This window comes from Glycine soja, chromosome 12 (assembly GCF_004193775.1).
Source record: "Glycine soja cultivar W05 chromosome 12, ASM419377v2, whole genome shotgun sequence".
Classification (NCBI taxonomy): domain Eukaryota; kingdom Viridiplantae; phylum Streptophyta; class Magnoliopsida; order Fabales; family Fabaceae; genus Glycine; species Glycine soja.
In genome coordinates, this window is record NC_041013.1 from 39,171,257 (window position 1) to 39,184,052 (window position 12,796).

Genomic DNA, 12,796 nt, shown 5'->3' on the forward strand with positions numbered 1-12,796 from the left:
AAAAATCATTATCTCCTCCAACCTCTTACACACATGAAAAGGTAAAAAATGCAACACCACATAGATCAAATGATATCAACACATAATCTCATTGGAACCACAAAAAATTCTTATACCCCTCATTAAAAATCAAAACTTTTCCTACTACTATGTTATTGGAAACAGAAGCAAGGGAGATTGGAGTAAGAGTTGTTTTAGTTGACAAAAACATAATCCTAACTCTCAAATTAATCTATATCTAAACAAGGAAGTCACAATGTGACTCTTTGTGAGGTTTGCGAATAAAATCGCCACTGTCATGCATGATTGGACCGGGCAAGTAGAGGATTTCTCATCTAACATCTACAATTGAGTCGAGCGAAAATGAGCAGTACAAAGAGGGGTTAAGTGGTGCATTTCACGGAAAGATGATTCTGATTAGCCTGATTAGTCAAATCTCATCCATAATTGAATGTTGTCGGTCTTGTTTGTTGTCTTCCTCAACGCGCTGTTGCCAGTGATGACGATGAGACAATTATTGTCATTTGGTGAGACAACAATTTTGACCAAGTAGAAATGTTGCAGCAAAGACAAAAGTGGTGGTAAGGCAACGATCTTCTTGGATCAGTAGCGAGAGGTATACTAACAAAAGAAAAATGAATTTTTATTCATTGTGATTCAAAACAATAGGTGAATGAAATTATTATTATTATTAAATGATTAAATATAAATATTTTTAATTTAAACATTATATAAATTTGAAAAAAAAAGAAAATTATATATATATATATATATAATATGCAACTATTTAATAGTGCTTTACTGACGCATTATTTAGGAAATTAATAATGTCATTTATAAATATTTTTACTTCTCTCTATTATTATTTAATAATAAAACCAAAGACGGAGATATAAAAAATTAAAAAAAAAAACTTCTTTTCTCATGTTTTCTATCACAGTATTATGTTTTTATTTATTTATTTATTGATGTTAATATTAGCAAAAAAATAAGATAAAAAACAAAAATAAATAACTTTTAACATAATACTAATATTTAGAAGTAAAAAACTTTAAGACTAACTCGAATCTTTAGAATTTTTTTGAACTGTTATAAAAACTAATCAATATAAATTAGTGATATGATTACTTTGATATAAAATTTAGAATTAAAATTAATTAATCATATATTTTTCAGATAAATCTTATTAAAAAAATTACCAAAATTTTAAAAAAAGGGTGAAAAAGTGTAGGGTTCTGAGATGCGATAGAACTAAAAGGGAGCATATATTGGTTAGAAGTTTTGATTACGCTTAGCAGGTCTTGAAGGAGGCAATGGCTCGCCTGAGCTCCGATCAGGTCTTGAAGGACAACAATGCCGCCGACCCAACTTCCGTTACCACTCTTTACCTCACTCACAAAGCTCTTTCCGATGTCAGCTTCAATTCAAATACCCTTTTGTTTTCTGTTCCCCTTTACACTTTTAACCACCAAAAATACTTACTTTTTTAACTTTGGAAATTACCCAGATAACGTTCTTGGCCAATTTCATAAACTTGGAAAAGCTTGACCTCAAGCTCAACAATCTCACTTCACTTGAGGTTCTTTTTCCTTTTTCTAAAAAAAATTATTTTGTATTTTAAAAATATAATTATTGGCTTTTGTGATTGATTTGTTGTGCTCGCTGCTACACCAGGGGTTGAGATCATGTGTTAATTTAAAGTGGCTATCCGTTGTAGAAAACAAATTAGAAAGCTTGGAAGGAATTCAAGGACTTACTAAGCTCACTGTAAGTACCTCTGGGTTTTATTTTGTTACTTTTTAGTTCTAGTTTAACTATTAATCCAATCCTATTTATGTGTACTTTATGTTTGAGTGGCTTAGTAAAATACTAGTAGTAAATTTAGTGGCAACTTGAATGGTGTATGTGTTGTTAATAGATTTTAGCTTGTTTGGTGCTCTTACTGATGTGTTAGTTGTCAGAACAATGGTACATATCTTTTCCTTTTAACAGCTAAAGCATGCGGAAAATTTCTTTTTTATTTCTAGAATTCCACGTTTTGGATATCTTGGCTCTCCCTAGGACTACTAGGTTATTCAAATTGCATTGGAAAAGCATTGCTGTACAGCTGTAGGAATAGCATCATGGAGAGTCTTATCTTGAGAATGATATGATTTTTACCTCAACTTCCAAGTATTATGACACCCCCTTTGATACGTATCATGCTGGAACTGTAAGTATGTTATGTAATTGTTTAATTTGAGATGAAAGGCCATTTCCTTTTGGCAATTACATCACTTGGTTGTAGTTTGTGTGTATCTTGTATAAGTGTTATTTATATCCTTGCTGAAAAAGGAAAACAGAGGCATGCCCAAGAGTTCAAATCTCTAGTATGAGATTAAATTTGCAAGCATTCTTTCATTTCACAGTGAATGTCTAATTGTTAATTAAGTATATTTTTCTTAGGATAAGATTACTAATTTTACTATCATTAAAGCTTTGTTGTTTACCTGAGTTTCTGAAACAATGATTCTTATGTCTGTTCCTTGATGTGCTTTTTTGTTTGTGCATGTATGTGTTTGGATTAATGAATTTATTTCTTGCTAAGTAATCTGTCTATGATTAGTTCTTCTGATAAAATTCATTGAGTTGCATGAGGATTTAGGAGTCACTTTTATATGATTACATGAACCAGGTGCTAAATGCAGGTAAAAATAAGCTTAAATCTATTGATCAGGTCATGTCAGTTGTTAGCCTCCGAGCACTGATTTTGAATGGTGAGACTTCTTACCTGAATCTTTCTCTTTATTTATATCTTTCTCTTTTTCTGCACTCTTACTTTTCTTGGTTTTGACAGAAAATGAGATTTCCTCTATTTGCAAACTTGATCAGCTGAAAGACTTGAACACTCTTGGTATGACTATACCTTGTATTTTTCTTTTAAGTTAAAAGTTCAGACACTTTCTGTCCCACCTAGTTTAGGATAATATTTGGTTGTTGTCTATTATTTTTAGTGATGGATATGACTTGGATGTTGTGCTTCCATCACAGATTCACAACAGGCTATATATTACTTTTGATCTAGTTTCTTAGTTATCAAGGATGAAACAATTTAAAAATTGGGAAGTGCTTTCTTGATAGATCCTAATACTTTTTTTTAGGATGTTTAGCAGCACAGTTTTCGTGTTGAAAAATGATCTGCATTTGAGCCACATCAGCTGCAATTTTCTATAATATCAAAGGATCATGGAGAAACCACAATGACAACCACACTTTAAATCCTTGATATATATATATATCAGGAGCAACTTATGTAATATGAAAGAAGTTTATCTTGACCATTTAATCTTGCTTGATCAAAATTACTTCATTTCTTCTCTTATGCTCCCACTGGATATGTTCCATCTCAATCTACATTGTATATATAGAAACCAATACTCTTCTCTTTGTGCTACTCTATGTCTATTGTTTGTTTGAAATGCATAATTATTTTGACGAAATAATATCTCACGATGGTCTGAACTTGAATTAGTTGAATATGTATGAGAAAAGTGTTCATAAAAAATCTTGAATAATCTTCAAATATCTCTAACTTCTGCAGTTCTATCCAAAAATCCTATACGCAAAATTGGTGAGGCTCTGATGAAGGTGAAATCTATCACAAAGGTAAGAGGTGCTCCAAGACGTTGAGCTCCTTTAGTGCTTATTTCAGTATTGTATTCCTATTGCTCATGATACCTCTCCTGGTTGCAGCTTTCGCTCTCATATTGCGAGCTTCAGGGTATTGACACTTCACTCAAGTCTTGTGTTGAGTTGAGCGAGCTCCGCCTTGCTCACAATGAGATTAAGGTGTGCTTTAAATATGTGACTTTCCTTTTTGATTCCACTTCCACTGACAATTATTTTTTGTATCTGTATGCTGCTTTCATATTTGTTTAATGACTTTCTTGCTTAAGAATTTTGTTGTGTTGTTTATAACTTCTTACTAAATTTTGGATTTCAGTGTCTCCCAGAGGAATTAAAGCTCAATTCAAAGCTCCGGAGTTTAGATTTGGGGAATAATGTGATAACGAGGTGGTCAGAACTAAAGGTTTGGTGTACATATCTGGAGTTTTCAGTTTTTCAAACATTTAATAGTTGTCAAGAACTCACCTTACCATGTATTGCAACTATAGGTCCTCAAATTGCTCACGAATCTTAGAAATCTTAATCTACAAGGAAATCCTGTTGCCACAGTTGATAAAGTTACGAGAAAGGTGATCCCACTGTGTTTTTTTAATTCATATGTGAATTCTCACTTGATTGTAAAATTTCATCCTTACTGTGGTTGTAATGTTACAGGTTAAGAAAGCGCTGCCCAAACTACAGATATTCAATGCTAGACCAGTAGATAAAGATACCGAGAATAAGAAAGGTAGCATAGTTGATGGAACTCATGATTTTTCAGTGGATCAGGCAGATCATCCATCAGATCAAAATGAGGACAATCATCTTGAAGCTGCTGCTGATCTTGACTCAGGGAGAAAATCAACTAAGAAAAGGAAGAGAACTGCTGATGCATCCAATAAGGAAGACAGGGTTGCTGATGAGGAAAAGAAAGGTCATAAAAAGGACAGGACAGATAGAAAAAATGACGGTCCTGAGATGGATAATAAATCAACTAAGAAAAAGGCAAAAAAGGATGACAAGCCCTTGGACAAGGGATTTGCTCTTGAGGAGAATGTTTCTAAGGTTGAGAAGAAACTGAAGAAGAAACATAAGAATGAGGAACAAAGTGAGCTTGATGTTATCGATGATGCAGAAGCTTCATTTGCGGAGCTTTTTAAAATCAATGATGCAGAAAATCTGAATCTTGTTGATGAAATGAGAGCACGAGACAAAGTGCCTAAGGATGTGAAATTGGCAGGTGACACAGTGACCTCATTTGCGAAACGTAAGAATGCTAAAATGCAGAATATTGAATCTCTATCAGCTCCAGAAGCAGAAGTTGGAATGGGAGGGCCATCAACATGGGGTGATGAGTGATGATATCTGGACATATGCTACAGATGCATCAAACCTTGTCTGCAAGGAGTTGAGGACCAATTTTGAGTTTGACTCTGCTGTTGAATTTCGCATTGCATTTGTCAGATGTTTGAGTCGAGCTCCTCAGCTATTTTCTGCTTCTGAATTCCATGGTATTTTTGCTATGCTTTAAGCTGGTGGTTATGTTGTTAATCGGTGAATTGTATGTCAGATTCAGGAACTTCCGTTCAAACTTTTTTTTTACCCTTTTTTAGTGAGTTTATTGCAATCAGTTCCAATAACTTTCTTCATCATTTCCATTATGTTTTATGCCCCTTACCCCTTTTTTACTTGACTAATGTGAAATGCAGTTAACAATTGTTATTTTACCTTTCAAAGGGAACTAGCAAAAGGATTTATCGTTTTTCACTATATAGTTAGGTTCAAAAAGATTTGATGAAATAGCTTGTAATATATTTTTTAAAATTATATATTAGATATCGTAATTATTTGAATGTGACTTTCATTACATGTTTGATTTGCTTGTAGCATTGCAAGGCAGATTTTGCTGGTATTATTTATTCTACCATAAGCAGAAAATTATGGTTGGTCTCTTAACAATTTATTTGCAAATTTTCGGCTTCCATTCACCATGCTTCATGACTCATGCCTCAGTTGATCTCAATCATCAATCTTCGTTGAAAATTATGCAACGTTTTATTAGCTTTATTTGGAATAGATGCCAAGTTAAATCTTAAAAGAAAAAGTCCAATGCAGCCGAAAATGACTTTCTTTTTGCCTCTTGACTTTTTGTTCTTCAAGTTGCTGCGTGACTTGTGTATTTTTGGGTCTGAATCAGTGTTTGATTGTTTTAAAACTAAGTAGAATTGTTCAACATGATTAAAATCTGTTTAAATTTCTTTTAATTACAAATTTCTATCGTACGTACGATGTAAAATAAGTGACCCTTAGTCTCTAGTTAATTAAAATAAATCTCTAATTTTCACCTTTTTTTTATTCAATTTTTCTGTTTGTAGTTTGCACTTTGCAGCACCCAAAGTGTAGAGGATTTATGTTTCACACGATGTGTCGGTTTTTTAATTGAAACTAACCGGCATTGTCTAATTAATTTTAAAGTATATACATGAAATAAAAAATTAAAATGTAATTATAATTAATTTAAATTAAAACACCTCATAATTAGATAATCTTAATTTTAAATCAACACATTGGTATCTTTAAAAAATTACTCACTTGATTAAATGATTATCATTATCCACATACTGCTCATCATAAGCTGGATTTTGTTGAGTCGGCGGCCATTATGAGGTAAAAAGTAAAAACTCGCCCATATTATTATATGCACACGCTCGTTACACAACTTGGAAGAGGACTCGGTAATATGTATTTACAAATTATTATTTTTCAAGTTCTAACATTAAAATATAATTTAAATAACTAAAGTTAATTTTTTTTATCAAAGCAATATTTATTACATTATTAATATAAAAATATAATAAGTTCTTACTTTTACTTACTTAAAAATCATTTTTAAAGACAGATATTTACAAAATAATTAATTTTTGAATCAACAAAATCATTTATTAATATATTTCATATTATTAATATACATTTAAAGTAAATTATCGTTGAAATTGATGATTTTTCTTAGTCTTATAAGTGATTTGTTTCTTCAAATTTAAATTTTTATGTAGAAGTATCATTTTTAAACTTTGAGGTCATCTCACTATAATTGTTGTAGAATTTTTTAGTCTACCTAATGAGATGGCCTAAAAGTCTTTGACCAATATAGTCTCACTTAGTAATGGGTTTAAGAATAGTCATCTCACAAGTTATGATTATTTTAAAAACATTTTTTTTCAATTGTTCACAAAAAAATATTTTTTAATTTGACCTCAACCAAAGTAATTTTAATCTTGGCTTCATACAAAGTAATATAAATCTGGCCTCAACCAAAGCATTTCTAACTTGGTCTCAATTAGTGTAATTTCATCTTAACCTCAGTTAGGACATTTTCAGTTTGGTCTCAATCAGGACATGTTAAGCACGCTCTCCACTAAAGTATCTTTAACTTGACATCAATCAAAGTATCTTCACTTCGACCTTAATCAAATCATCTTTGGCTCAACCTTGACTGCTACATCTTTTTGTCAAAGCCTTAGTTGGGACACTTTTGGATTGACTTTAGTTGGGGCATCTTTTAGTCAACTTCAACTGAGGCATCTTCAACTCCCTTGATTAGAGTATTTTTAATTTAACCTCAATCGAGGCATCTTTTGGCCAGAGCATCTTTGACTTGACCTTGTCCAAAGTATTTTTCGACTGACCTTAGTTGGGACATCTTTCAAGTGAAACATTTTTCGCTTGACCTTAACTAAGACATCTTGAGTCATAGGTATAAGTAAAGAAAATTTTGTATTGACTTTTTAAATTATAATTTTTAAAAGTGAGTCGACTTATGAGCTGACATAGGCCCACTTCACCTAAACCTATTTGACAACTCTATTTTTATATATAAAAAATGTGAATTTAAAATATTTATATCAATAAATTTATTTCTGTCAAACAAAATTCATATAAACAAAAATGATTAAATGATTAGCCATTAGTGTGCATAGTGTTTACTGCTTGTTCCCGGAAGGGATACAACAGTGATATGATAACGATAACTGAGATTGAATATTCAGCCAATTAGTAAACAGAGATGAGAGATTGTTTGTTCTTTTGTGGTATAAAAATGATATATGTGAGAGATTTGAGAGTTGAGACCGTGAGTTCAAATTCAACGGTTATTAGTTCCGAGTCTATTTTGATTTTTGCAGCATTAAATATTAAAAGCGATATAGCCAATAGGTGTGAACACATGAGAAAAAGTATTTCAACTTGAACCACTTGCCACACCAATGATTTATCCACCACCGCCACATCGCACACATGCATATGATATCTTCACGTACGCCATAATAATAGCGTGTTCAAGAACACTCGTTTTTTTATTTCAAGAAACTAGAAATAAAAAATATTCATTATGAATTTGAAAGGAGCACATATTCATCAATGATTGATTTTTTTTTTTCCACTTGTTTTGGTAAGCACGTTCAAAATTGGAAAATACTAGTAGTTGACGGATAAGTATGAACACGAAGAAGAGATTGAAGCAACGGGAAAAAGAGTTTCCAACTAGAAATTAAGCAGCACGAGCAAATTGCATGTGTTCCTTCCCATCATATCAAGGTCTATATCGCGCATAGTATCGTATCACTCGTCTTCTAACGCCTTCCAACCTCTCTAGTGAGTGACAAAAGAGCTAATAGTAGCATCAAAAAATATTTTAAAAAATTATTTTATTTTCAATTCAAACAAATATAATTATCAACGAAATCAATTAACATCGATATAATATATTCTGTGTTAATAAATTAATCAATCAATAGATTGATGCTAATAAGTTAATATAATAAATTAATTATTAATAAGTTAATTATCAATAAGATGTTAATACATAAATTAGTTTGATTAATTTATATTTTACGAATTGATATATATATATATATATATATATATATATATATATATATATATATATTATATGAAAAATATTTAATATTAATAAATTGGTATTTAATTGATAATCAATTTATGCATTAAATATATTTAATTTCAAAATTTATTATACTTTTTTATGGTAAAAAATTATTATAATAAACTACATTAACTATCAGTTTAATAATTTAAACTTAATTCAATCAAATAGAATTTTTCTATCGTTATATTTATTCTACTTGTGATTTTTCTCTCTCTTCTATTTTTCAGTTTTATTTATATTCCAACAAAAGTTATCCATAAAAAAAATTGAAAGGATATATAATCAATATTTATTCTAATTAAATATGTATCTTAAATTTTTAATTGTCATAACTTTTAAAAGTTTATTATAATAAATTATAATATCAATTGAGTAATATAATTATCAATTTAATATATAATATTTGTTAATATTTTTATTTATGCTCAATCATTAAATTACAAAATTTAGAAAATATATTTTATCATTTAATTAAAAATATTATGAAAATAAATATATAGTAAATTGTTTCATATTCAATTAAAAATAATATGCACAATTATAAGTGATAAAGAAATACATACCAATAGATATTCGCAACAAATACTAAATGTGTATCTTTAGTAAGTACTCATGGGTAATAAGTCCAATCGTATATGTATTTCACTGGTTTGTTAATGGACACGAAGACGAATATCATGATATACTCGTATATGTACATATGTGTTATCTGGTAATATTAAAATACACAAGTATTTCTTTTTTACTCAGCTTAAATACGTAAATATTCTTTATAAATATTTTTTATTTGTATTTATGTTTTGGAGTATAATTTTATTTGGACTTATATTTGAGTGTATTTTTATTTAAGTTTATATTTTAGAGAGTGATTTTTAGATAATATTATTTGAAGTTCACAAAAATTATTTAGAATTACTCATGGGTATTATTAATTGTGTAGAGCGTAGAATATTTGAATAAATTTATTTGTAGCAATTAAAATTATTTTTTTAAGAAAATATTAAAATAAATAAAAATTACAATAAAAATATTTTTAAACTATTTTTTTTTACAAAAATATCCTTGGGTACCTACATATATATGTGAATCTTTTAAAAAAATTCACACGTGAATATTTAGCTAACGAGAAGGATAAAGAGTGATTACAATATGTATCTATCCAGCTCATTATCATTCTTATATACAATCTCATGCATTTTTTCATAGAAAAAAAATTCAATAAAACACTTATAATATAAAAATATTTAAATATATATATGTATTGATAATTTTCTTATATATTTTTTAGATATATACATACATAAAATTAAAAAAAAAATTGATAAATATATTATAAAAATATAATAATATAAAAAATATAAATTGAAAGTTAACATCCGTGTAAGACAAAAACACAGTTTAAATAAAATAAAATAAATCATTATAATAAAAAAGATAAAAATAAATTAAATTGGTCATATTTTGAGTTTAAAAATTATGAACGGTTAGTATAAAAATGTTGATATCATCACCGGTTTATATTCATACATAATAATATTATCAGTGTATAATTTGTTTTTTTTCATAATTTTTTTATAATCCATATTTATTTCAATTAAAAAAAACATGATCTCAATAAGTTTATATATATATATATATATATATATATATATATATATATATATATATATATATATATATATATATATATATATATATATATATATTGTTTTTGACATATGCCGCGTCTTTTTACCAATGACGTTTAAGCAAGTGAATGTCGGTTGATTATACTGTATATTGTATAATTAACTCTCATTAGAAAATAAATTTCAAAATGATTTAATTTAAATACTCAATGTAAATGATTTTTATATTATTATCTGCAGCGATATGTATGGTAAAATTATTCATATATATATATATATATATATATTATTTTCTAATTAATTAACAATGTAAAATCTTTTTATAATGAGAATACATAAAATTAATATTTTTTAAAGTAAATAATCCATACGATATAATATAAAAGATTTTTAAGTTGCGATTTAGTTACAAATTTTGCTTAAATAAATTAAATGTGATATCATTTGAACTCACGATTTGTTGATCTGTTATATATGATTGCATTTATTGAAATGCATATTTAAAACTTTGTTTGTAATTTTCCGGGACGACCACTGCTACCGTTTTTTAATGAAATCTTTTAATTGTTTTAAAAATTATATAAACTATAATTTTCAATTATCTAACAGTACATCGAAATTTAGTTTAATTTTAATATATAGGAGAAAAAAAAAATCTAAACCCACGTGCATTACTTGCGTTATTGAATAATGTACGTGTGGAAAATTTTGAAGGACTTGAGATGACAGATTTTATTGAGGTGTTAACTAGAAGGATGATGCAAATCCCACGTAATGCTGCTGCTCATTCAAAGAATGGTACATTGGGGTTCAACAATTTTGGTGGTTGACAAATTAACCCCGTTTAGCGTCAAGCAAACTAGCAAAAGCTAATGGCTTAAGTACTTAACCATCCAAACACCACCTTGTTCACATTATAATGAAATATATGAATTTAATATCTATATATTGTTTTATATTGTTTTCAAACTGATTATATTATTTTAAAAGTTAATAAATTTATCATATATAATATATTATAATTGAAAAATTGTATAAACTCGTGAGTACATAATTTTTTTTGGGAATATATAGGTAAATTAATGTAATGTAATGTTTCAAGGGACGGCTTATTTGTATTGTTCGAAGGTCAAGTTTTGGTTTTGAAAACGGTGATAGCTTCATTAATTACTACTTATGAAATCAATTTGGCCGACCCAACAAAAGTTTACTTATCATCTTTGACTTTTAATTCATTGGTCCACACTTAACCTCCGGCCTGAGCCTGGCACTGCAGCCACATTTTCAGAATTCACCAAACTTTGCAAATCCATCCTTAATCTGTGTATTGCATGTAGCCTGCAGACTGCAAACACAAAAATAACAGTTGTAATTTGTTTGCTTGTTTACACTGTTATCTATATTTTATTCAATGTTGCAAATCACAAAAATAACAAGTTGTTGCCAATAACAATTTCCATCCTCTTTCTCCTTCAAAACTTGGGTTATAATGGACCGCTGAGGTGTACAACTTGAATTTTGACACTTGATCCTTTATCAAAATATTAAATCAGATTAGATTGTTTTCACATTTTTTGATACTTTTAAATCTGTGGTCTAGAATAAGGGGTTTTTTTTCCTTAAATATATTTTTTTTCTGTTTTTTTAATGTACATCACTTTACAATTTAATTCTCAATCTATACTATTTTGCATGTTATAAAATTTAATTTAATAAATAAGTAATTTTAAAACCAATTAAAAAATTATATAATATAATATTTATATTTTAAAATATTTTAAATTAAAAAAAAAATAAAAAAGAGAAAGTGTATTCAGTAGATTGGAAATTAAATTACAATAAAATAGTGTATATTGGAAAAAAAATAGGAAAGAAAGTGTATTAAAAAAATAATCAGAATAAGGTATACCATATACTAATTTCTTTTAGTGATTAAACGTATCTTTTAATTTATTGAAAATAATTTCATTCGAACAGGATAGAATTATCACAAATAATATATCTTTTTTTTTCCTTCAAGTGTGTAATACAATTAGATATTTAAAATTTATACCCAAAACTATTGATGAAATTGCATGTCAGTTGATTCACTCATCAATAGTGACTCCATGTTGATATAACAAACTAAGAATGTAATATATACTATATAAATCTCGTAAAAAGTGTCAATGACAATGTTATTGAATAAGTTATTATATTTTTTCAAAGTTATTTTTTTAAAAAAAAACTGTTAAGCAACACATGATAAATATATGGTTTTACGTACCTATTAAATAGATTAAATATAATTTAATTATTCAAATAAATTAATATAATTGTACTGATAAAAAATAAATATAATTAAAAATTTGAGTCTAAGGAAATGATCTGGGGATTAAAGAGTTGTAAATTTAAAATCAACGGAGTTTGTACAGTTAAGAAAGTGTGCACCTCTATCTTCTAGGATAATTAATAGAGTTAACATTCTTCATTGAATATACTATACACTAAGTGAATCCTTAAGTAACTCAATGAATATTTATTGTAAATGGTCACAAAAATTGACTAAACCAATTAGAAAAAAATCATCATTGAAAAT

The 12,796-nt window shown here is 28.1% G+C and overlaps 1 protein-coding gene across 1 annotated transcript; it reads left to right on the top strand.

Moving 5' to 3' along the window:
• Positions 1-1,260: 1,260 nt before the first annotated feature.
• Positions 1,261-5,445, top strand: LOC114377930 (leucine-rich repeat-containing protein ODA7-like). The gene is made up of 10 exons (XM_028336408.1): positions 1,261-1,412; positions 1,508-1,579; positions 1,675-1,767; positions 2,675-2,756; positions 2,837-2,893; positions 3,581-3,645; positions 3,733-3,828; positions 3,983-4,069; positions 4,155-4,235; positions 4,321-5,445. The coding sequence occupies exons 1-10, from the start codon at positions 1,314-1,316 to the stop codon at positions 5,002-5,004; spliced, it is 1,416 nt and encodes a 471-aa protein (XP_028192209.1). The 5' UTR covers positions 1,261-1,313; the 3' UTR covers positions 5,005-5,445.
• The last annotated feature ends 7,351 nt before the right edge of the window (positions 5,446-12,796 follow it).